Here is a 27,377-nt window from a genome sequence, read left to right as displayed (position 1 = left end):
ATGACAGCTTTTTACAGCATGTGTCAGGTAAGTATTCACTATCTACACAACTTCAGGACCAGTGTGTAAAAATTTCAGCTAGGGTGCTACATTTATTCCAGTAAGAGATGTGAAAGTGCCTAATTTATAATCTATTGCAAATGTAACATGCCACACACTCAATAGTAAATATTAAATATGATTTTTTTTGGAGTAGGTCTTTGCAAACCACTGTTCAGTTTTTGGACAGTGATGTCATCTTCCAGCTCAGGTTTCCTAGCCGTGGAAGTATTTGAAGAGTGTAACAGCCTATGCAGTCATTAACAAGCTAAGTTAATTTAAGCTAATGCTTAAAATGATCTGACCTCATAAAAATGTTATCTAAGAAAGCAAGCCAGAAGTCCCTTAGAAGTCTTGAGGACCTGCCTGGAGAGTTAGGGCTGTGAAACCTTTAAAAGAGAGGATAAAGGAGCCTACAATTTTTGTTTAACAGATCTGATACTAATATAGAGCATATTTTATTTTATATCTAAAAATGAAGCAACTAGATCTAGTGAAAAAAATAAGGGGAGAATGAATAGTTAAAATCTGCAGTTGAAATTTCTGTTTCTTTCTTTCAGCTCTGTCATCACAGAGAACACAGGGCAATTGAGAAGTTACTGAGTTATCTCCTGTGAAGCTTAGTTCTTCTGTAGCCAAAAGATGAAGTGAGAAGTTCCTCCTGTCTCTTCCAATGACAAACATTTCTGGTTTTAGCTGTTCTTCCTTCTCAGGCCAGGAGCACAGAGAAGAAAAGATGTTTAGAAATCACTGTGATGTTAGTAATTAAATTTAGTCAAGTATTTTCAAAGACTAGAACACAATTAAGTTGCATTTTGCTTTTGAAAAACAAATTTATACCTGTAATTTTCATCAAATCTGAAGTGTCTGAAATGCTGCTATATCTGAAATGGCACTATATACCTGGTAAATTTGCTGGTAACTGGACTCAGGCAAAGCACTAGACATACTTTGGTAATTAGGACTTCCATGGCAGATAACAAATGCTCCAGCATACTACAATTATGTGTCCCCTTCCAGGCAACCTGGAGCTGTAAGATTTCTGAGCAGCTCCTCAGAAATTCCATACGATTTCCGATCTTCATGGAAAAGTTTGCCTGCAGAGCTGCTAGCCTTTGCTTATTTTGTATCTTACTTTTGTGATGTATTACTTCTTGACAGATTTGTTGTGAATTATTAAAGGACACTTTAGTGATGAGAAGTCAGTGAGGATTGTGTAGTGATATAAGCATAGTGTGTAATGTGTATGCACTGTTTTCATTTGAGGATTTTTGTTGCCTTGCAAGCGTTTGATCAGCCAAGTAGGAGCATTACAGAGGTGATTATATATAGAGTCCACTTCACAAGTTATCCCATTTGGGCAGAGAGATGTCAAGATCGTTGGAATATATTATGTCAGGAGTATACTAAAATTTAGTGATAGTATACAGTACTGGCACTATATTGATAATATTACATGTCATACTATGGACTAGGACTCTGTTTGCATGCTTATTTGCCATGAAGTGGTGGCTCTGTGTAAACTAGTCTGAAATTCTAGTGGATTTCAGTTCACCCAGCTGAGGTTTCACCCTTTCACTGTGAAAGAATTAAGAAGCTGTTATACACCCTTATTTCTCCCTTTGTGCCTGCCTACTTGTGTGTGCCACATTGTGACTGGAGCCATGGTGATGAAGGTGCTGCTCTAAAAGGTTTTGCGAGGCTCTGGCTGCTTTATGTGTAAGTGACTATAGCACGTACTAACTTAGAGCTGCAGCATTCTCACTCTTTAGGTGTTGCAATGCACATTTTTAGTTTATGCATTTAGATTTAAGCTACCAGAAGCCCCTGGGATTACTGAAAGTTGCTGTGGCATTGTCTTTCTGTAGTTGAGACTTTGGAATACATAGGTGAAATAAATATGTCTTAGTATGTTTTAACAAAATGTAAAACATTCAATAAGAGAAGTTTAGTGTAAATTGTGGCATGATTTTTAGGCAGGAACATACCAGGCTTGTGTTTATGAACACTTACAGTTGTGTCTGCATTTTAATCTAATAATATAAATACAGAAAGATTGCATGGTAGAATGAGAAGGAAGCCATTTAGCTATCAGTTAAATTATAAATGTTTTGGATCAGGAGCCGTTTCAAATCTCTATTCTGAGATTTTCTGTAATTTTTTGGATGTTATAATTTTAGTTGTTTGCACATATAATTCTTGGAAATGCACTTACTAAATATGCTGTCCAGGTAGGTTGCAGATTTTTAAAAATACCTACCATAGAAAAATAGAACTTGCTTCATGCATGAGATTGAAAATATAGCTTTCATTCATATCTTTATGTCACGTGGTATGAACTAGAAGCTAGGCGTTGCTTAAGGAAGGTGATATTATTAGATTTATTTTAGTATCTTTTCCATTCTGAGTGTGTTGATAAGGTTCTCTTTTTCCCACTTTGTCTTGTGACCTGATCCCCAGGCTGGGCAGTGAGTGTTTTTTAGTAATAAAAATAAATAATAATGTAACAAAACAGTAAGGCAGTTCCTCACTGTACTTTGTCTTCATTATCGATCAGTCCATTAAAATTAGTTCAGTCTTCCAGGGGGTTCACAAAAGAGCCAACATTAGCAGGCATTTGGCAGCAAGCAGATGACTTGTTTCTTGAAGTTTCTGCTGTTTAGTCTGTTTTTTCATTATCTGGCTGTCTGCTAGGTCTGAAATCCCATTGCAGAGTTTTCCTGAGAGACATTTCAGACTTGATAGCAGTTTCTGACTCGTAATTCAATTCAATGATGGGACAACAGTAGTCTGTGGCAACGTGGGACTTTTGGAGTGTGCATCCTCTCTACTGGATTCCCTGGGTGGTACCTGCTTTTCACAGGAGAGGGGCATGTGAACAAATAAGCTAACAAAACAAAGAGAACAGAAGGTCTCTGTCTTTTCCTGTACCATCCTTATGTACCCACAATTTGGAGTGGCTTCCTTGATGCCGCATGTTTATCGTGAATCAGGCAATTGAAAAACATACTGTGCTTTTTGGCTGTTTTATCCTGACCCTCCCTCCCATTTTCTGTGGGGTCAGGAACTGTCCAGGGGAAAATGCCAAGCCAGTCTTCTGACTTCCAAGATTTTGGGATGCTCTGTGGGCTTTCTTGCTCCATACAAAGGCTGCAGATAAGAGGAAGTTGCATTAGTATGTTAACGGCTTTTTGGTTGATGAAGCTTCTCCTTAGAGATCTGGCTGATGTTTCATCCTGAAGACTGATGCTGCTTTACAGAAAAAATGTGACTGATTTAGTTCCTCCTCTAACTGGAAAGATGTAATGGCTATATGGTGTCAAGTGGGTTTTTTTCCTGAGTTTATTCAGCTAACTGCTATTGTTCCCATAGTTAACCACTGTGGTAATTCAGTAAAAATTACTTTGAATAAATTAGTAAAACCCAGGTTAATTTAAATGTACAAAAATAGCTAAAGAAAGGAAGTACTTTGTAGTAGTGTAACATCAGCTCACTGACGTAAGGGAAGCTTTGTGCAAATTCTAACCACCATTAATGTCATCCTGCAGCGCCAGACAGCAGTCTTGAAAGTCTGAACGTTTTTCTTAATAATAGTGCTGAATTAGAAGAACTTCTTCAGCAATTATGTTTCCCTCTTGAAGTAGATTGTGTAGGATCAGGTACCTCCAAGTACCTCTGGAAATACCATAATTTTCCTATTACTGTGAAAATAATTTGAAGTACTTTTCCTTAAGTCTTAAGTGCATTCCTTCCTCACCCTAGCAATATCAGGTTGTGAAAGCCATGTAGTTTCATGGGGTATTCTTGTCTGCCCTGTGTAGGTTTTAAAAACACATATATGGTGTGTTGAGGCGGAATGAATGTCATATCTTCACCTTATCTACTGGAAGATGTATAATTCTACCACGTTTTGGTTAAAGGGAATGATAAGAATATATAGTTTTGCCTTAGAATTACCCTTTTTCCCATTCTGGAGACATAAATGTTCTAAAACAATTCTCTTAAAATTAAATAGTATGCTTAAATAATATATGATAGCAAAATTTAAAAATTCCTTGGAGCAGGTAAGAACCAAACTGAAAAACAAACAAGAGGAAAAAAAAAAAATACTATTAGCAAAATAAAATGTGGTGTCTTAGGTTCGACAGGGGAAGCTTCCTGAGTCTTCAACAAAATAATTTTTTTTTTTTTCCTTCAAACCGTTTAAAAGGTTAACTGGGCCTGGATTATTGGCCTGTAGAAACCTGTGCTAAATCTGTGAAACCTGTTACTTGAGAGAGTATTTTATTGAAATAATCACAGAGGCATTTCACTAAATTGAAGTGATAGTTTATATGAAGTGTATTTTTTTTACTCAGGGATGTGTAAAGATGTGTGAGTGTGTGTCTGTGTGTGGGCTTCTGGGTCACATGGTATGGTATGCCGTTGAAAGCTCCTGTGACTTGTGATGAAGACACATCAGGTTTTGTCTTCCCTCAGTAACATGGTTAGAAATGCTTAGAAGAGTTATTGCCATTTGAAGGTACCAGTTACTTTCTCCTTCAGGACTGAGTCTTAGTCTCAAATGTAATAATAATCTAACGGTAATTCCTGTTAACTGAACACTAATATGATGACACTTCCACCACTGAAAATGATTGACCTGTGTGGTGACAGTTTTATGTAGTGGTACTTAGTACGTAAAACTTTTGTGAAGTGTTTGAAGAACTTTAGGTTAAAATACTATGTTATATAATGCAAAAAACTGAAAGTCAGTATTTGAGGGTTTTTTTAACTTACGAGTTCAGGAAGATTTTTATCGTATTAACTGTCAAATTATCTGTTCTTTTACCAGAGTTTTCTTGTAAATTACTCTGCTTAGATTTACTACAAACAAAATGAGGATGCATGTCCAAAACCTAGCCTTCTTCGTAGAGGGAGAAATGGCAAAGACTTTAGCAGTTGAAGTTGTCTAACACCACTGCATGATTGATTCATTTTACTTCATCTACCTCTTTGTCCTTTTGCTAGGGAATGGCTTATGGATGCTTCATTTGTCTTTTTCTCCATGTTTTTCTGTTTTCTCCTTTGTTTTGAAAAAGGGTTTGGTTTGTTCTGTAGAGGTTGATTGCCAGAAGTGTTTGTTGAAGAAACTGTTTCAGTTGATGGAAGTTTTATGAAAGGTGTGGGGTTTTGAGAGGGAAGGGGTGAATAGCAATGAAAGTGGTAATTTGGGCTGTTACATGGAATTAGATATTTTGTCCAAGTTAATGTTAATGTTCATGTTTTTATGTTGTTTTTATTTGTTAGGCAACAGCTTAACAGTGATAGCCAGGCAACCTAAAGTTTATATATGGAAAATAGAAAATCTAGGTAGTAATTAAAAAAGAGATCACACCCTTTTTTTTGCCCCATACTATGATTTACCATAGCAGAACAAGTCTGTGTTAGTGTTAGCTTTGGGCTTTTTTGATCTATTTAGTTCTAAACAATGTCTACACTGTGCTGCAGGAATTGCACCGTCCCATAGCTTTCCTCTCCCCAAATAAACAGTGCATGTGTTCCATCTCATATGATGGCATCTTGTGTTTCATGAAGGGAAACTGTTTTTTATATACTTAATTTTCTAACTCAGCTAATTTTCTGACAGTTATTCACACTGGGTGAATTAGTTATCAGAGAGGAAGATAACTTTTTACTCTTCTGCCTGACATAAAAAAAATCTTATTTTATTGTTATTCAAAAATTATGTTTATAAAAAGAGGATTGGAAACTTCGGGATAGAATAGTAGGATAACTGTAACAAAGTACATTTATGAAGATTTGGATTCTATGTTTGAATTGTACACCTAACCTGCCCTGTTTACCTAACCTCCTCCTTTGGCATGACTCAGTGTCTCTAACACTTGCAAGAGAATCTGCTAGGGTGACAAGAAGTTGTTTCATCATATTTCTCTTGCTGTGTTTTTAAAACAGAAGCCTTTTCCCATTATCTGTATTGAAATTTTGATATAGTCTTTGATAAAAGCTTGTTTAAATGTTCTGGTTGCAGCCCTGTAGTGGTGACTTAGTATTATCTTAGAACAGTATGGGTTGTAAAGGACCGTAAGAGATCATCTAGTTCCAACCCCCTGCTATAAGTAGGGACATCTTCAACAAGACCAAGTTCCTCAAAGCCTCATCCAGCATGAGCTTTAACACTTCAGAAGAGGGGGCATCCACAACTTCTCTGGAGACTTAGTCTTCTATGTCTGGTGCAACTTAAAAGTAAATAACACAGCAGGAAAATTCAGGGCTCTGATTGCAGTGTACAAATAAAATTCTTATTTATTCACATACTTCCTAAGATTTTTCTGAGCCCTACTGAAAAAAAAAACCCAAAACCCCAACAAAAAAACAACAAAAAAAGCCCCCAAACCAACCAAACTGCATGTATGTAGACATTCATTATTCCAGTGTTTAGATATGTAAAAGTATTACAACTAGGGTTTAATGATGCATTTTAAGTAGATTAAACTTCCAACTTAAGTCACAAGATAACTTGTTTAAATCCTTATAATTTCATTGTACTGCACATAAGACATGGGTTAGGGTCCGTTATCCTAGGCTTTTTACAATGACCACTAGCAAAAAAAAAATTTTCTCCATGCAAACTCGTCTTTTTAGATTGTGTTACCTGTCTGTGGAATTCTTGTTCAAAGAGTTTATGCTATTTTTTTCTTTCCAAAGTTTAGAATGTGAAACAGGAAAGGGTGATAGTTCTGATTTAGGTAGTTTGAAGGATTATTAGCATTACACCAAGACTCAGCAGTTCATAGCACACTTTATGAATTGAAATGCAGTTCTTTGGTATAGCACCCCATGAAATCTCCTCCCTGTTTACTCTAGTCCATTCTGTGCTCTCAAGTTGCTCAAGGGAATCAACATCCTCTTTACAGTCATCTTACAAACTATTTGTGAGCTGCTGTGTAAAAACACTTTCCTACCTTGGACTGATTATCAGTCAGAAGTTGCTGTTTTCTGACATATTAAGGAACACATCTCCCTGCTGTCTAGTTTTCAAGACAGTGAAGTAGACTGGTATTATTCTCCTTGAATGTTATACCTGCTTCAAATACCTGCATGTTTGCAGAAGTCTCCAAAGCAGTATATCTTGCTATACAGCCCTATAAGGCAAAGTATTTGTATGAACCACACTTGTAGGTTACAAGTCACTGGGGTCTGAATCTGTAAATGGCTCATGTTGTTGAGCTGGCATAAATAATCATTTCTGCTTTTAAGCTGCATTATCAACAATTTCTCCCCCCCCCCCCATGGTCATGATGATGTCTTTGGAAGACTTCCATTCAGCTGCTGGACTGCTTGGATCTGATCACATGCCATTGCTCTCAATTCTGCAGTCAATGTAAATGATACTGTCCAGGCTCAACTAGTATCACTGTGCTTGTTCCTTTAGTTACTGACAGCCAAACACTACGGCCACAGGCTTTTTCTGTTTGTTTTGGGAAATCCTGTTGCAAAACAGATATTCCCTCCCACGTAAGAGAATTCTTTAAATGGGCACCTGAAAATCAGCTAGTTCACAGAGACCATTGCTACAAAGCAACATTGCCTGCTGCATCTCAAGCATGCTGCTTTCTCCCGTCGGAATTTATTGTGAAATAGACTGTGCTTTCTGCCTGATCTTCCTCATACAAATAGTTCTGGTAGGTTGGAGTGCTCATTTGGGAAAATCGCAGAGACTATTATCAAAAGGAATTTAAAAACATGGAACTTTTCTCATGCTTACTACTTTGATTGTAGCCACTGTTGCAGTATTAGTGAAGACTAAGTACTCAGTAACGTTTATAGTTGCATAAACTGGATTAATCTTGAGCCCTTAGATTTATTAATATTTGAGTCTAAAATGAAAAGTTATGTTCCAAATTTGCTATTTTTATTAGTGAAAGAAAACTAAAGCCAGTAGTTAGCAGTAGTGACACCACATATCATGTATGGTTTATTATTCTTCTGCATTAAATTTCTGCTTCTCCATCTCACAAGGTTTCACTAGAATTACTTTTGACTTCTACCAGGGAAACGAGAGAAAAAATGAGCTAGCTAATGGATGAGATCGTGTCTTTTCATCTCTCCAGAAATTAGAAGCCAGCAAATGATATTGCCTGACAAAGACTCTCAAAGAAAGAAAAATTGTTGTCTACAGGAAAGTATAGTACCTCTGGGAACAAGAAGGCATAGCTGAGGATTAATAAAGATTTGAATTCTATGTGAAGGGGCATTACTTTTTTAAGAGAAGCAGCACTGATGTGAAGAGTTTTATAACAGTAGGGTACAAGCTGTCATGAGTCTGCCCAAGCAAACCCCAGGGAAGCAGAAGCAGTGTTCACTGAGGAAATGCTGTTTCTTTTTAAAAAAATTGAATCAGTTTTTCAATGGATGCAACTTCTTGGCATATAGCATAGTTTATTTTTTAAGTTTTGTCACATAGTGCAAAGCCTTATTAGTTGTATGACAGAACAACAGGGCTGATAAATAAAACAGTGCAACATCTTGGACAACTTCGTAGTAATAAGTCTAGATAGGTACCTGAATAAAGTAATTACCTTTTAAGATTTTCTCTTCTAACAATGTAGAATACTTGAGCACCTGTTATGAGAATGTTTAGGGAACTATTGGAGAAATAACTTCTGTCATGACGGATTTCAGATAAAAGCTTTTGGATAGTAAATTAGTCTTTTAGCTATGTTAGCATTTTGACATCAGTTGACTCTAATTTCAGAGCTCAAGTACAAATAAAAAATAAATATCTGAATTATATTCTTTTATCAGTTTGTTATAAGCTGTGGGAAAATATTCAGGGCATCATTCTTTTGGAAGTACTGAAGGGCAATAGAATACAGAATGGAGCTTGATAAGTTGTAAGATAATAATAAAAAGAAAATTACCCATTTTCACAAGAACATTGGCATGTGTTCAGTACAGTATCATTTCTTGTTATTTGCTGTGGGAAGGTAGGGACCCTTTGTGATTTGTCCAGACATCTTGTGAATGCATGGACGTGATCTGGAAGAAAATACCCTTTATTAGAATTTAGGAGATTTGTTCTGATAACAGAGAACATACGTTCTCCTTTACCTCTAAGACACACATTTTTCACATTGAACTTGGAGGTTTTTATTTCCTCTTGAGTAAAACAGTTCAAGCTTATAACATTTTATTAAGTAATAAGCAGTAGCATCATTCTTCTGGACTGTCTGAAAAGGGGTGTCAGGATTGTATGTTATGTAGAGAATAAATTTATTAAAAAATAACAAGAACACTCCTTCCTTCACCTAAATTAAAGTGGAAAGATATTTGTGTCCTCACCTCAGATGCAGACTAGATATAAGTTGAATCCCTCAGCGTTTTTGCTTAACCAGGTTTTTGTTGGTTGCCTTCTCTGAATGTGTGTGTACGTATGCATGTGTATATATTTCCACACAGATGCATACATTCATGTATTTGTTACTGAAATGTGTACATAATACTTCCAGGACAAATTAGAAATCATTTTGCTGTATTTCTTTGGTAGTTCTGACTCCATAGGCTTTAACTAAATTTTAAGTATTTAGGAAGGTGATGGATTTATTAGGATTTTTTTTCCTATCAGCAACTCCCAATTTTAGACGTTACTTTTTAAGAATCTTCATAATTCATAGTACCAATTGAAACTAGACAATATTTCTAATAATCTTGCTTTTCTGTTTTAGTAGTAACCTCTGTTATGTTTGTGGTAACATTAAAAACTATTTTTATCAATCTTTCTGAAAGGCACATTCCTTCCCTCCTTTCCATTCTCTCAACTGCCATCAGAGTCTAAATCTGTCAAGTTGGTTAACTAGTCATAATTTAAAAAGCATGTTCAATTTACTCTGAGATTGTACCTGAAAAATTACAAATGAAACCGTTCTTTAAAAATGAACTTAATTAAATAAAAAGTCTAATGTGAATGCTTCATCTATTTCATACAAATTGTACTGGATTAGAGAAAGCATGTGGGCCCTGAAATAAGTGCCCATATGTAGGTTTATTAATTCACTTTCTGTCCTAATATTGTATTCAGCACTGTATGTCTTTGAACACACTGCATCATCACTCATTCATAATTTACTCGGTACTTATTCATTCACCATTTACTTTAAGGTCTTCCCCAGTAAATGAATGTTTCTTTTTACTTCCTACACCATCAACAAGTTTGTTTGCACCAACACAGCTTTCAGTAAAATATCCATCTATTAATATTTCGGGGTTTTACTGTCTTCTCTGTCTTTGTTGTGCAAATATCCTGGGTTCAGTTGCTAATGAGTGGTTCAGTTGGTAGAATGGATGGTGGGTATTCTCTTTAGCATGAAAGGTAAATAATAAGCATATCAATGTTGAGATCTATATACTTTCCATTCAAGTGTAAATTTTTTTCTGTTCGTCATTTCTGGAACTTCTGATAACGGTTGTCTCCTTTTTCATTCTTCACAACCTTCCTCGTGGTACTTGATTTTTCAAATTGCGTATACACATTGATGATATGACCAATATGAAAAATTATTTCTGTTAATCATGTTCACTGTATATGACCTATCTGCAAACATAGAAAATGAAGTAAATTTTACTGTTTTGTTTGTTTTGAATTAGGCTCATGCACAGTTAGTTCGAGAAGTTGATGTAGAGAAGGTGTCAACTTTTGAGAACCCCTATGTAGATGCAATAAGAAGCCTATGGAATGACCCTGGAATTCAGGAGTGTTATGATAGAAGACGGGAGTATCAATTATCAGATTCCACTAAATAGTAAGTACATGGTGGCTACAAACAACTATATGTTGTTTTCTGTTTCTAACAAAGTAATTTTTACTTTTTTAGCTTCTTTCGCTATATGTCTGTGTACATGTTTTATATGCATACGCAGCACAAACATAGTGGAATATACACTTACTAAATTGAATTCAGAGAATTTCAGAATTCACTTTAAGGAGTGGAGTACCTCTAGTTTAGGGTTATATCTGTGTTTATTTGACAGAATGACAGTCTGTGATAATTTTAAGTGTTAAAGTAAGATTCTGACCCAGGATAGTTACTCACTGACGTTTTTGTTTTCTTTTGTTATACCTGTTCAAGCCCTTACTCTCCTCTGACATACACTCGCAAGCGCAAGCTGGACAAAAATACTTTCATGTAGTATGACAGTAGTGAATAGTGGGAAGTACCATCACAGTAGACGTTCATACAATTAATAAAAATCCTGATGCCCCAGAACTTCGGCTTTCCCAGGTTATCTGCTTTTCCCTCAAGAGAATGCTTTTGCAGTCCTAGTGGTGGGCTAAATAGTACTAAGCAAGAATTTTTATGCTTTGTTGAGCTGCCTTTCTTTTATATAAACAAAGATTAAACTTCAAAGAACTTGACTGACGGGAAGACAACAGCAAAAGTGCTTCAAGTTATAACCTGTTTGTTACAGATCAACAATAATAAAAATGTGTATGTAACTAAACATATCTGAAATGTTATGCCTTTAGTTTCTTGGTGCAGGAATATGATAAAATAACCCTGTGAAATTTAACTTTGGAATCTGAGGACTTCTTGAAGATTGACTCCATGGAATTTAGTTACTCTTGAGTAATGTAGCATATATCTCAGATAAAATTTCTAGTCTCTTGTCGAAGACATGGATGATGGTAAGGGATGATGACCTTTTGATGTTGGCCAATGTTAAAAAATAATTACATAGTTAGTTATTAAAGCTGCAGCAAAAACCTCCATGGTGTCCACATTATTTTTTGTATTGGCTATGAAAATTACTCTGATGATATCACTCCAGTCTCCATTTGTCAGGTGTACATGAGTGGAAGCCTCTCACCGAGGAAAGAACTGAAAAACAGAAAGGCACCATGAAGCTCCCATTAAGCTCATTGGAACAGGGCTATAGACACGAGAGGTCTGGGATGACATTTATCTGCACAGTAGTCTGAGGATTCTTACCTAACACAACACTTCATATGTGATTTATCAAGACAAACTTATTAGTATCGTGCTGATGCATTTTAGGCAGCTGAAGAGCTACAGGTGCATGTTGTTTTTATACTGAAATGAGCATCAAGTGTAAGTAGAATGTGAAGCAGAGCTTGTCTTATACTTGAATTTCTTGGTTTTGTAGGTCCTAACTTTGTTTCCACAACAGATGTGAGACTGCTTTTAAAGTTGAAATAAATTTATGTATTTCATGTGCTTGTCTTAGAGGATAAAAATAGAATTACTTACTCTCTAAAGTAGGAAATAATCATGTGATGCTACTTCAGATCAGATAGTGCTGAATACATACTTTTTATCTAGTTCTAATGAAACTGTAACCATAGTGAGTCTTTTGAGTAGTATTAAAAATAGTAGGAAATAATTGATTAAGTAGCTGCAGACACAAAATTGCCAGTACATTGCCTTGCAAAAGGTAAATGCATTAGTTGACTGGCTATTTTTTAAGCTCAACACGTTCAGCAATTTAACGTGAGTTCTTGCAGATTTGGTGATACTAACTATAACCTGTTATAGTTCATACTATGGATTTCTGCATAATCTGTTTTAAATTAGAATTGTGAATCACTGTATATGAGTCTTTAGAAGAACCTCTCATATATTTATGCTTACAACTAGAGTTTTTTCAGGTATGTAAGTTAAAAGCAATTAGCAGAAACTGAAGACACATTGTTTCAAAAATGTGTATGTTTAGCAATAAAACACCCAAAGAGAATTTGTTGTCTTTAATCCCTGTTACAAAGTAAGAAAACAAAATGCTTAAATCACTACTGGGATTCACAAGGCAGTATGACAGAAATGAACACCCCAGTGCCCATTGACTTGGTGAGTCTTAGTAATTTCTTCTGACTTGATGTATAAACCAAAATGATTTATTGTCCACCAGATCTCTTGTAAGCATATGTGTCAATATTTGTAAGCATGTGTCAATATGTCACACATATTCTTCATTCATCCCTTGTATGAGCTTCTCATCTTCTCAGTAGTTTTCCAGTGTTTTTTATAGCAAGTTTTTTAGTCTGTTCCCTGTCAGTGTTTTTTAACCTGTCAATGTTATTTCACTGTCTTCCTAAATCTCTTCCTCTCTATTTGCTGTTTCTTTTATTGTTTCTAAATTCTACTTCTGGTTTCTAATATATTCTGTTTGTTTCTATGCTTTCACTTTCTGTCATCTTTTGACCTGCTTTGTCATTGTTAGTTACACTTTTGATATTTTTATACCCACTGCTAGTGCCTTGGAAGAATACATCAGGTGTGTGTTTACCAGAAGAGGTGAGGATAGGGTGTAAGAAAGAAAATTTCCTACATCGTGGGAGTTGATTTGAACCTCTTGGAGGCTCAGCAAGTACGTTCCATTCTCTTCCCTTGCCATTGGATGCTCCAGAGTTTGAGTTGTTTTGAAAAGCAGTTTATAATCTGTGCTAAAGTCAAGAGCACATCACATAAATAGAGATTATTCCCTTCTCATATACATTAAGGGGTGACTTAGCCACTTAATTACCACTAAACCACTTCCCTTTAAGACACCTTTCACAATGTGAGACAGATGTAAACCAACACCACACTGAGGATTGCCTTAGATAATACCTATGTGAGATGAGATTATTCAGTAGGTACTGTACAGGGTGTCACGACCTTAAGCCAAATGTAAACGGGTTACCAGTCAACAGTCTGATGATATGGCTTTTCAAAGCCTAAGAATGGCAAGGCAATGGTCTTACTGTTGTCAGTAAGAGAGACAGTTGTCATAAGTAACATTTCACATTTATTTTACAACTTGAAGAATTTGGATTGCAACTAAAATTTGTGGTGATTTATCACCATTTTTCCCCAATATGACACAAAGGGCTTTCCCTTAATAAAGGAAAAGTAGGAAGTGTTTAGGACTGGAAAGTGTCCCAGAGCCTTGCTGAAAAACTTTTGTCTTTCTCTGGCCTCATGAAATGGAAGGATTATGTCATTATGTACCTCCAACCAAGGACTTCCTAGTTGCTACACAATCACTGGAGATACCTGTTTAGTTTCCCTTCCCATGGCTGTGTTCTCTAACACTTCGTATAGTTAAATACAATTTTCCCTCAAGTTCCTGCCCTACTGTGTTAACTGTGCCAGTGGGTATTGAATACCCCACTTCTGTATTATGTAATGCACTGCTTTATTAGTTGTACATGCTATGACTTTCTCATGCTTACATGAGAGTTCTTCAGGCTTTTGTTTCTGCATTTGCTATCACCTTTCACAGTTTAGTTCCTACAGTTACACAGCTGTGCATATACTTGTGATCATGTGAGCTGAGGTAGCTGGACAGTTAGTACAGAAATGCAGATTCCAGTGTTTCACCAGAGCTTCAGGGTGTGACTCTTAAGGACATCTTCAGAATATTACTGATTATTAACAGGGAAGAAGGAGATTAATCCTAATGATGTCTGCTCGTTAAAGTTCATGTTTCACCTTTTGTAAAACCATTACATGAATTGTAGTGTTTTGGTCATCTAGTAATTTCTGTATGACTATATTCCATCTGAGTTTGAAGTTTCTTATAACTGGAGCTGAACAATTAATTCCTTCATACCTGTCTGGTAAAAATATCATTTTGCTTCCATGTTTCACTTGTGAAACGGGTACATTTTGATGGAATTACCATGTGCTAAATAGGATGTGCTTAGAGACATGCAAGGGGAAAGATCAGTGTATGAATCTTAAGTTTTTGCTACAGCAGTTTACTCTGTTTGCTGGTATTGCCTCTAGCAATCAGAACATTCATTCTTCTATTTCATAAAGCTATGGGGAATTCTTAGGACATCGTGGGTCTATGTGAGCCTTTCAGAAGGACTTATTCTGTCCTAAATTGAGATCTGCTATGCAGCTGACACTGGTGTAGCAAATTATGAAAAACTCTTATGTGGTATCTGTGTGACAGTCATTTGTTGGGGATGAGAAAGACATATTCTCATAATTTATTAGATGCATAAGCACATCATTATTTAACAAACATTTTAATAATGTTAATTGATTCCTTCTTCCCTTCATTTGTAAAAATATACTTGAAAGGTTCTAAAGCTGTATTTGGGGGCAGTTCGGGTTGCAGAATGGTAGATTCTGCTTGTATATGTTCACATTTTACACAGCCTTACTTGTTTAAGGTTGGCAGTAAGATAAAAATGGCAAATAAAAATGGAAGTCTGAAGATGAAGATCAAGTGCTAGCAGCAGAACCATGCTAACCCTACCTTATACCTTAGATGGGACATGAAATTTGCTGCATACTAAAGCATTACATCCTATAGAAAACTTGAATATTATGCAACAGAGCTAGGGTAATTCAGAAAGGGAAGGGAAAGTATTTCTTTCAGGATCCTTTTTTTAGTGCAGTACTGAACATGGTTTTAGTATCTGTATAAATTTTAAACTACATTTCCTATTAAGAGAAGTTTGCACAAATACTTTTTTTATTTGATGACTTGCTTTTTTTAGCCTTTACTAAGGTTGGTTTTTAGCCATGTAGGAAGTTGAGGGAGACAGCTAGGTAGGATTTGGGTGAAACAAGGATAAAAAAACCACAGTGCAGATTCCTTCCTACCTCACTGCAAAGATCCTAGGTTTACTCTGTTTACTTTAGATGAAGATTAGAGAGTTCTGGAAACTGGTAAGCATGCCTCAACTTTTCAGTAGTGCTGTAGAGGCTCAGAAATGCAAACCTCTACAGAAATTCTGAAAACACGGCCAGTACTTGGTTACACTTAGATTTGTTCATGGCTCGTGTTTGTACGCCGAAAATTGATTCTGTTTACTGTGCTGCTGCAAGTTAGCAAAGAGGACACTTGTGTCAGTAATTCTTGCAGCTCCGTGAGGTAGGAAAAATCCTGCTACAGCAACTTAAACATTGTGCACATGTGGAGTTTAAAGATAAGCAAGTTTTATGTGTTTTCAAACATGCAAAAAAATGTTTTTCCCTTTCAAAGCTTGTTTTCCTGCACATGGTCGAAATTAGTGCCAGTTCAGGGTAGTCTCATCAGCCAGTTAAGGGTTTTGCAAAACAAACAAATTCCAGAATAGCCATGCTTCAAAGGACAGGGGTATATGAAATCTTATTAAAATGTTTGCCTAATTAGCCATAGCCACGGACTTCTGTTAGGATTTTTTTTCACTTGCACCATTGCTATATGTGTATGAGAGAGAGCATTTTGTAGAGGGTCATACTATCCTAACTTGGAGAAAAATACATTTTTTTTTGTTAAGCCTCAGAGCTTTTGGGTTGAAAAGATCTAAATGTTTATGGTTGCTATCATACCTGGAAAAAGTCATCCATGTGGTATTTGTCATACATGTGGTTGAACACAGTGAAAGCATTTGCATATGAAATGTTGCTGGTAAACCATGCTTTTGTAGCTGTGGTTACACTGAAATCACGCAACAAACTTCCTGTTAAACAAGTAACTTGGTAGAGTTTCTTGGGGTTTGTCCCTTTCCTCTTTGCCTGTACTCTCATTCTCCCTCTATAGATTAAGAAACAGTCGTGTTGTTTGCTGGCTGGGTGGTAACAAGTCAACTTTACTGGTTTTAGACTGACCCTTTTACCCTTACCTCTATCTCAACATGTCTGGTTTTGTTTTAGAGATTTCTCTTGCAGTATTACTGATGTGGTGCCAGGCAGATCCCTTCCACTCAGCAGTGGGTTTCAGAGGCACTCCACTCGCCGTAAACTTCTGTGCTCACAAGGTCTTGCAGGCAGAGTCCCTTCTAAGCCCATGGTTTATTAGTGTGCTAGTGAATGTTAATTCAGCATCTTCACAAATCACAGAATCAGAGTGGTAGGGGTTGGAAGGGACTTCTGGAGATCATCTAGTCCAACCCCCCTGCCAAAGCAGGTTCACTCAGAGCAAGTTGCACAGGACTGCATCACAGGCAGGTTTTGAACATATCCAGAGGAGACTCTACAACCTCTCTGGGCAGCCTGTTCCAGTGCTCTGTCACCCTCACAGTGAAGAAGTTTTTTCTCATGTTTAAGCATTGTCCTGTCACTGGCCACCACTGAAAAGAGTCTGTCCCTATCCTCTAGACACCAACCCCTTTAGATATTTATAAACATTAATAAGGTCCTACATTCGTTTTGCCTGCTGAGTTTGGGAAGAGTTATTAGACAGTACTGATGAACAGAGCAATCTTGGTTTTAACATCAGAAAGTGAAACAAGTGTTAAAGATAGGTTAAGGTTGTAGCTTTTCTACCCTTGCCCGTGCCTAATGCCTTCTCTTGTTTAATTAGGCTATATACTGAACTGAGCTTAAAGTGGGGAAATTCATCTTACGGAATTATGCCTGAGAAAATACTGCTTTATCACCTGATTAATTGCAACAAAAATCTGACCTCAAAGATGCTGGAAGGTAGTAGGTCATGGCTGGAGGAGGGTGTCTGTTTGAAGTGCCTCCCCCATACTTCTTCATGTTGAAGGTGCTTCAAGACCTTACTCACTGAAAGTAGATCAAATAAGTTTAGATAGTCTGTCTTTGCTAGGTGATGCAGCTCTGGGAAATGAATGAAGGCTGAATGGTGAGCTCCCTGTTCACAGTGATGGGGGTTGTATTTAGCTTCTTGAAGATGGTTATTGGTTAAAACAACTCTGGTCTGTTTATTAAGGTTAGGAATCTCACTTCTTTGCCTGATTTCTATATGGGAAATGCATGTAGGAAAGTACAGAGCCAGTCACTTTACTCCCATGATCCTCCTCCATTTATTTTGAAATATGGATAGACAGTACTTTCAAAATATGCTGTCTCTCAAGGGCGTTGTTAGCACCTCCATAACCTGGAAGCTTCCTTGAGGTTGGCTGCAGGCTTGGAGCTTGTCATAGGTGATGTAAAGTGCCTTAAAAATAAGAACTTCTCTCTCAGCGCTGACTGGGAAACAAAAGGCTTTCTCTGCTTCTGGTCAGTGTGCACATAACAAGCGTGCTGCGAGACGGTGGCAGTTTCTCCTGACGTCAAGGGAGGGCCACTGCCAACAGCTCATTGCACACACATCATCTTGGTAATGTACCTTCTGCCTGTTGCTATAGCAACCCCCTGGAAAATTACTTCAGCAGCCACTAAAATTCATTTTTACAAAACCAATTACAGGTATAATTAACTTTTAACACTTGGTCTGTACTATAAATTTACTCAGACCTATGAGGTTTGGCTTTTTTTTAAAAAAAGTAATTTTATGCAGTTTTCCCTTTTTTGATCCTTTCTGTTGTGCATAGCTGAGTAGGCACTGTTTGGGTGAGATGCCATATAGTTATGGTATGTCTCATCTAAGTAAGACATTTCTTAGCTACTGGTAAAAATAAACTCAGAGTGCTGTGTAGTTGAGACCTAAATGGCTTTCACAGTTGCTTCTACCCTTACAATTCATTTCCTTTGATAACACTGGTGGTTACCCACTTTTGGACTAGACCTCAGGACAAATGCCAGGGTATTTCCAATTTAAATATTGTTATTGCAATTTTAAATTTTGAAGTTAATAAACTGAGGAAACATCTGGTTTGGGCAACTGTTGGCAACAGTTCTTCTTGTGGAAGTTGATGTTTACGACAAGTCTTGTGGTTTGTTTGCAAGAGTGCATGTGTAGCCATTTCTAATATAGGCTGAAGAGTTAGTTGCATTGCAAAGGCTGTTTGTAGTATTTGTGCATACGTTTTGAGTTAGACACTTACCTTAAAATACCCTGTGCATATCTCTTATGTGCTTAATTTTTTGTATGTGCACAGATTTTGTTAAGGTGAGCATTATATTTGTTAGTACATTATTTAGGGCTGTGTTAGTTAAGTGCTTCAAAGCCATGGTGAATTGGGTTTTTAATAAGCAGAAATACAAAAAAGTAAATAAAAATCTTAATTTTCTTTCACTCCTCACTCATCTGAATTCAGAAACTTGAGACATTTCACATAGCGCTGGCTTCATAAGTCCTCTTCGGGTTGCAGATAAGCCAGCTGAGGAAGTAACTCCACCCCACTTTCCTGCTGGAGCGTATGGACTTCCCACACCCCAAGCTGTATCCATGAAATAAACTAGCTTAATTTGAACAATTTCAATAGTGTTTCTTCACTATTCCAAATTATTTTAGACAGAAATGTGTTATCAAGCCGTTGCACAAGCAGAAGAGCTGGTAGCCGGGGATGGACAGAGGTGTAGCTGGAGTGAGGCTTGAGCCAGCTGAAGGTGGAAAAGAATTGGCATTAGCTAGCCTGTTTTGATGTTTTTATTTAAAGTTGCTGCTTTCTAAATTAATTTAAAAATAAATAAATTGTTAGTTTAATAAGCTGTAAGTTTAATGAAGCCTGTGTATGCAGTGCTGCATTCCCCTGATCATCAGAGATTTTTTAAACCCTAGCTTTCATGTGGGGGGGGAAAAAAAAAAGTTAAATTTCCAACCTTTTTTGTATAAGGAAGATTTGAAAATAAAAGTCTTTATTGTGGCAGTGAATTAAACTATGATAAACCAAATAAATGAAATTCTAAATTTGCAATGTTATGCTAACAGTTGTAATAGTAATATGTGAAGATTGTGTGTGTTGGTGGTATGTCTTTAAATACTAATTTCAATTGTCTTTTCTTTTTATGTAAATAGTCACCTATATTCACTTAGGTATTCCCTCTCAGAATCTTGAAATAATGAGTCAACCCAACAAATCAGTTTTTCATTGAAAAAACAGACTGTCACCCTACCTCCCCTAATGCAATGTAAAAATCTATTCTTGTGCTTTAAGAAGAGAAAACTTACTGAGTCTTGTCTGTGTGCTGCTATGGACATAAAAGTATAGTGTTATGCAGTCACTACAAAAGTCATGAGAATGTATTAAGCATAGATGTGTTGATTTTCTCCCACTGCCATTTTAGGAGGATTGCACCCAACTGAAGATGTTACTTTCTGCAATATATCAAAAATCTTCAGATATGGTATAAAGCAGTGGGTACAGTGAAAAAGAAAGACCTTGATGTCAGTTGCAATGATACATATTCTTACCCCAAAGATAAGAGATTTTTTTAATCAATTGTGTTACTTTGTTTTAGATGTTACATGAATTTTAAGAGAGACTTAAGGAGTTTTTAGTGATTTTAGAGTATCTTGAAAGGAACTTAGTGTTACTGCTGCAGGCAAAGCTTTCAAAATGATTTTCAGAAACATGTTTAATCCCCCTGAATTTGATAGCAAAATATGAAGTTACATGTCATCATAGGGTAACAGGAAGTGTAAATGATACACAGAACTGTTAAACTCAACAGCAGAATTTATCTACTCCTTTGCTTCAGAGCAGCAATGCACAAACTTAATCAAAATCTGAATTCTAGTGCAAGTAATTCTTCAGCAGAAATGTGTGTTAAAAATAATAATCAAAGCTTAAAGGAAAAAAGATTTTTTTTCTGCTTAAAAAGAATTTCATTGACTATTTGCTGTACGCTAACAGCATGAAAATTGAAGTAATAGAAGTATTAAAATAAGGTTGTGCATCAAAGAACTGGGACGTTTTCATTTAAATAAATGGATACAATAATATGTTGGTTTAATAAGTTTTAGGTTAGAAGGAAAAGTGGTAGGGGCTAAATGTCATTATTAAAAAACAAAAAATGCAGGACATATTTGCTTTTGTTGGACTGTAGATTCTGGTTATGATTTGTCAGTATCACAAAGATTTTCTTTTTAAGGGATTTTGTGTGTGCTATCTGTTTTTGGTTTGTTTTTTTTCCTGTTAAGTACTCTTACTGGTTTTGACACTGCTTCCTTGATTCTGGGTTTGAATGTATAATTTAGGACACCTAGAGAGCCCAGCATCATTTGATCTGTTAAGTGAAGAAATCTAGAGAAAGAAATAGGATTCCATCAGGATGCATAAGCACTCTTCTGTGGACTGTATAGGCTCTGTGAGGTGCTAAGGGTGAAATGAGTGAGAAGGTTGCTGTTGAATAATTGAATGAGGAGAACTTGAATGGGAATGAGGAAAAGATAAGTATTTTTTAAGGATAAATTAATGCTTAGAACTTAATGACATTAGTGATTTGTGTTAGGACAAAAAATATACTCATCTGCCTGTTTAATGGTTTCCAGTAACACAAATGAGATTTAACTATTGAATAATATCCCTTTGCATTATTGTCTTTCTAAGATCTGCATTACAGCATATGTTAGTAACATGTCCACTGTGTTGATGGTGCAGAAGTGCAGTAACCAGGCTCACACTGGAGACCACAGCTGAAGCTTGCCAAAGGAATGCAACAAGAGGATTGTGTGAATGGGCCACCTAACAGTGTATTCAGTCAAAATTCTCCTGCTTTCATGAATAGCACTATAGCATGTAATGACCCACAATGCTTCTTTGTGCTGTTCCAAAATACAGTCATGAAGAAAAACGAAACTCAGTTTTTTGGGGGGTGGGAGAGAAACATAGAATCATAGAATGGTTTGGGTTGGAAGGGACCTTAAAGATCATCTAGTTCCAACCCCCCTGCCATCAGCAGGGACACCTTCCACTAGACCAGGTTACTCAAAGCCCCATCCAACCTGGCCTTAAACACTTTCAGGGAGGGAGCATCAACAACTTCCCTGGACAACCTGTTCCAGTGTCTGACCACTCTCACAGTGAAGAATTTCTTCCTAATATCTAATCTGAACCTGCCCTCTGCCAGTTTAAACCCATTTCCCCTTGTCTTGTCATTAGTTGCCCTTACGAAAAGTCCGTCCCCAGCTTTCTTGTAGGTCCCTTCAGATACTGGAAGGCAGCTATAAGATCTCCCCAGAGCCTTCTCTTCTCCAGGCTGAACAGCCCCAACTCTCTCAGCCTGTCCTCATAGGAGAGGTGCTCCAGCCCTTGGATCATCCTCGTGACCTCCTCTGGACTTGTTCTAACAGGTCCATGTCTCTCTTGTGATGGGGGCTCCAGAACTGGACACAGCACTCCATGTGGGGCCTTACGAGGGCGGAGTAGAGGGGCAGAATCACCTCCCTCGACCTGCTGGCCACGCTTCTCTTGATGCAGCCCAGGATACGGTTATTGGCCTTCTGGGCTGCAAGCGCACATTGCTGGCTCAAAGGAAAAGAAGCTAGTTAAGGTCCCTGTCAGTTTCTTATTGTGGTGGTTATTTTATTCACTTATACTTTTTTTTTTCCCCACCAACAAATTGATGATGTGCTTCTCCATTCTGCTTTTTGTGTAGAACACCTGAGGGCAGATGAAATGATCAGACTCTCAAGCCTTTTTCTTATTGACAGAAAGTAATCAGTGTTCTCAGAATATCTTTTCAGAGTAGTAGCTTCTGAATTATCTGAGATATATGGTTTAATAGATCTTTCTAACTATGCGTAACTTTCTCACATTCAGTGTTTACTATTGGATTAATCTTTCATTGATAAAATCATAGTGAGGGAGATTTGATAATGTTTTTGCCTCCTTGTCAGACCTAACAAATTAATTCTTCTGTATTTTTGCTGTAAGGTAGAGAAATCAAACTGTTTTGTTTTTCTCATTGTCCAGGATAACTTTATGTCTCTCACTATTTCATTAATAAATCATTCAAAGCATCCAGGAGTCATCTAATTATTTCTTGGATAGGTCTATTTAAAAGAGCACCTCTATTAGTAACTGCAAGGAAAATAACATGTTCAGAGTTTAGTGATATTTCATCATCACTGAATAAATTACAAGACCATTGGTCTTCTTTTCTGGAACGAATGAGGGCATCCGTAACTTACCTTCTCAGTGGCTAACTCTAGGTTGTTCTTGTGCTGGGAAGTAACCAAATGCCCAAGAACTTAATCTCCTGCAGCAGTCTTTCTCCAAGATGTCTGTCATGGGGAGAACCCAAGCTGCCTGGTGCACTGATTCCATGAGACACCCAGCTCCTGGACCCAAACGGGCTATCGCATACATATTGGTACACTTCTTTTTTGAAGCATCTCTTTTATGAGAATTGATTGAAACCTCCAGTGCACTGGTAGTTGAAACTCATCATTAAGCAATAGCAGAAGAGTCTAGTGTTGTAGTCAGTGAACCTTTACAAGCAATATTATAGCAATTTTGGGTTATTTGCTAACTGACTGGAGTGTATTTCATGATTACAGGCTTATTAACTTGATCAGAAATTGCAGTGTGAATACACGACTTCCAGGTGCCAGAGATCCCACTAAATAATGAGTGTTGCCTTCTGATAATAAGGATCAGGAGAGTTTTTTAATTTGTCAGTGGGTGGGTTTTTTCCTTTTTATTTTTTTTTTATTTAATCCCCAAACAGTACCATTTATCCTGCTATTATCTATTCTATAGTAGTTCATTGTTCCTCGTGAGATTCATGTTTGTCTGTCCATGTGTCTGTGTAGACACTGTAGAATTATCAAGAAATATGTATTCAAATAAAACTCTGCTGTTTTATGTTTATATAAATTTTATAGTATTATTTGTCTTTAAATTGTCTAGAATTATGTAACTGAAAACTCTGAATCTTTGGTGAATTTACTTGTTAAAGCCAAGCAAACCTGTATGAAAAAATGCTATGCTACCCTTCTGCAGAATTTACTTTAAGCTATGGAAGTGTGCACGAAGGGAAGGTGGAGCACATTTTTATATTTTGTCCCCTCTTTTATGCCAGTTACGCTGTTTTTTCTGTTCTACTTCTTCCTACCCCACAGCCCATTTCCATTCCCAAGTCTTCCTTTCTCTTTTCCTCAGTGGGATGATGGTGTCACTGTCTTGCATTCCTGTTGTTTCTCCCTGTCTGTAGCTATCTTAATGACTTGGACCGCATAGCAGATGCCACCTATCTGCCAACTCAGCAAGATGTGCTCAGAGTTCGAGTCCCAACAACGGGGATCATTGAATACCCATTCGACTTACAAAGCGTCATTTTCAGGTAGAAAAAAAGAATTAACACCCACTTCCTTTTTTCTTTTGTTTCCTTTTACATTAGTAATACCATGTATTGGATAATGGTTAAAAGTGCATAAAAAGCAACTATTCCATGTTTTTTAAATTTGAGCTTGGTGATTGTATTTTCATGCAACTGTCCAAATATAATAACGAGCTGATGTTAAGGATGTCAAAAACATGAAAGACAATTAGATTTCTTCTTTTCTGAAAGTAGTTATTAGTGACAGAAAACCTGCAAGTCACTTTTTAAATAATATATATCAGAATTTCTCTATGAATAATAATCTGAAAATACAATCATGTGTCCTCATAATTCATATAAATTATGGAATACAAAGTTACCACTTGTGTGGTTGATTTTTAGAGAGAAATTACTCTCCTTTAGAGAGAAGTTGCCCTGCTTGAGTGCAAATACAGTTGGTTAAAAAATAACTGTGCAATTGGAGTTGCAAGTTAGGAACCTATGTTTAGTTACTCTGAGACACAGGATGAAGTGGGAATACACTGTGAGCAAATTTGAGTTTTAATTTTGGCTATTCAGAATTTTAGTAGATACATATTGTATTCTCTTTGTCCTCTTAAAAGCAGGTGGCTTTAGCAAGTTGAGTATTTTGACTATGGTAACTTGGTGGGGGGGGAAGGCAGACCACCAAGTCCATTCTGTTCACATCTGTTTCTTTTGAATACACAGGGCATTCATTGCTGCATCATAGCTTATGAGACCTTTGTATCTTGGAAATATGAGGGGTTTGGGACCCACAGTAATTTAAATACAGAAAACACATCAGACTTAAAAGCAAACGCAATTAACTGTCTGCTTACAACAGAGTCCATTAAATATCAATGGAAAAAATCATTAAGAAAAACAAACCAAACTGTGTTTTCAACTGAATTGTTGAATTTTGTCATTGTGTGTGTGCTTGTGTGTTTATCTGTTGAGATGTTCATGGAGTTGATGTGGATGTTAATTTTGCAGAATGGTGGATGTAGGAGGCCAGCGATCAGAAAGAAGAAAATGGATACATTGCTTTGAAAACGTCACATCTATCATGTTCCTAGTAGCTCTTAGTGAATATGATCAAGTGCTTGTGGAATCAGACAATGAGGTAAGCAAGCGTCAGCAAAACCTACCAGTTTTAAAGAAAAAAATAATTTCACTTTTCCAGTCCCAGGTGTTTTACGAATGTGTTTACCAGCAGTTGTACACAACTGTACCCAGTGGAGTGAGAAGCACTACAGGGATCAAGGGAGGAGAGGATCAATCTTCAAATATGGCAAAGATGGTCTGCTCTATGGAGAATTAAAAAAAAACTACCTATTTTGTGTTGAAAGGGCATACAGTTGAATATAGAGAAATATTCTTAGTGCAGCTATATGTGCAGCTAGTGTTATGTCGCAGAGCCACAAAAATGGGCAATAAAAATGAAGACAAAATTTACAGATTCTTTGCTAGAACAGACCCTGAAGTAGGGTACTTCATTCATTTGACTTAAAGCATAGGATGTATATTGTATTTTTATTTAAAAAAATAGCAGAATATTATTAAAAAAAACAGAACAATATGAAAGTAAATGAGCTCAGAGGACAAAGCACACTGGTATCCAGTATTTTGAATACAGTTTTACAGAGTAGGAAGATTATTTAATATTTAGGGGGTTTTTGTCTTTCTTGAGGACCAATTTTAAGTTATTCATCAAACTCACCAGCACTGTCCCCTGCAAGTCTTTTAACACATACTTACAAAAGTAAGGTGAAAAAAATAAAGCATTTGAATGTTCTTCGTGGCTGCATACATGTTGATTTCAATGTTTAAGAGCATGGTTGACATAAGAAGGTAAAACAAGTGTCCCTGGACATTGATGTTTGTATACTGACCTTTCTTCAGGAGTCATTTTTTGATAAAGTTTGTGAGCTCTGAAAGCTTTTACATTTGTAGTCTTTCCATAAAAGAAAAATATTGTTACGTTGTTATGTAATCAACTAAACTATATCATTCAATGCTGAATTTACAAAAATGGTGATGTAAACTGCACCAACTTGATCTCTTCTAATTTTGGAAGCTAGACACATGTAGATAAAAAGAGAACTCAGTCAGACTTGTCTCATTTCAAGCCAAGCCAGAAATGTCTGGTTCTGTCTTTTTCTGTTTGCATTATTCTTTTGTAGCCACGAAGTCAACACAGAAGTATTAAGCATTGTAATTATACAAGTCAAAAGAAAATATATGTGAAATCACATAAAGAAAAATAAGTTTTGATAATTTGCAAATGCTTTTCTAACAATCCAAAATAAATTTCTGAACTTCCTGATGTTAGCTGTTTATCACCGTGTCTTCATACTGTCTTACAGGGAGAAGTTCTCGTAGTAGCTGTCTCACAGGGAGAAGTTTACCAGACTCCCTATTAAGTGTAGCCTGTTCTAATTAGATGGCTTGCTCAGATCCTTGCTCTGGTTTGTCAGATAACTTCAGTGTGCAGATCATGACTTAGAACATCCCTACTGTAGAAGACAGAACAGTATCTTCCTAGGCTGAATCATGTGGAATATACAGTCTTGCTTTGTGTTCTCGTAAGCTAAAGGGTTCATGTGTTTTGAACTGAACAGAACAACTGACTGAAGATTTCCTTTATGTTTTGGACTCTCCAGTGACTGAAGTGAGGCCTAAAGTTGTGATAGCTTTTATGTAGCTACTTTTCAACTATTATGAAAAAGATCACTTTACTCATAAAGCTGTTTTGATTTTTCAAGTTTTCACTTTTGAAACACTTTCTGGAGGCAAAAGCTGTAAAACACTCCTCATTGTCTTGCAGCTGATTCTGCCACCTCCCTCCTATGTTTCTTATTAGCAACAGTGGAAAACTTCAGAACCTTTTTGTCCTTCAGTTTAAAATATGTTCATAACTTTAATTCAAACAAATTTTTTGTTTTCAAGTCATACATACCATAGTATAGCACTTTCCAGCAGCCTTAGGCCTGTGTTACTCTAGCCCTGGGGTGGATCCAGACTGTCTTAGAGCTAAGCACACATCTGAGCACCTTAGTTTTAAGCTTTCAGCCTGTCTGTCTAGATTTTGTTGCTATACCAGAGCACTGCTTTCTTCGCTTCCTTTTCCCTCCCCTGTATCTCTAAACATTGCAGTCCCAGAACACATGGGAGAAGAATGGGTTTATTTATTCTGCATAAAGCAAAGCATAGTTTATCTGAATGTGGATGTGGCAGAAATATGGGAAAAGGTTTTTAATGTGTTAGTTGACACCTTGAATTAAGAAATTTACCCATAAAATAAATATTTTTGTTCTTCACTAGGGTGTGACAAGCTCAGTAGGGAAGACAGTAATTGCACTTGGACACTTTGGTAATCAGCGAAGAGATACTTTTTCACACATAGCTTTACATCGTGAAACA

The 27,377-nt window shown here is 36.7% G+C and overlaps 1 protein-coding gene across 1 annotated transcript; it reads left to right on the top strand.

The window, feature by feature from the left end:
* On the top strand, positions 1–27,377 carry LOC104531373 (guanine nucleotide-binding protein G(q) subunit alpha-like; the record flags this gene model as incomplete). The annotated part of the gene is made up of 6 exons (XM_010176235.2): positions 1–27; positions 2,220–2,270; positions 10,687–10,841; positions 23,826–23,954; positions 24,948–25,077; positions 27,279–27,377. Coding segments are annotated over exons 1-6 (591 nt in total), but the record flags the coding sequence as incomplete, so codon positions are not given.

The sequence above is a fragment of the Antrostomus carolinensis genome, unplaced genomic scaffold, assembly GCF_000700745.2.
Source record: "Antrostomus carolinensis isolate BGI_N321 unplaced genomic scaffold, ASM70074v2 scaffold11899, whole genome shotgun sequence".
In the NCBI taxonomy this organism is placed as follows: Eukaryota; Metazoa; Chordata; class Aves; order Caprimulgiformes; family Caprimulgidae; genus Antrostomus; species Antrostomus carolinensis.
This window is presented reverse-complemented; position numbering and strand designations above follow the sequence as displayed.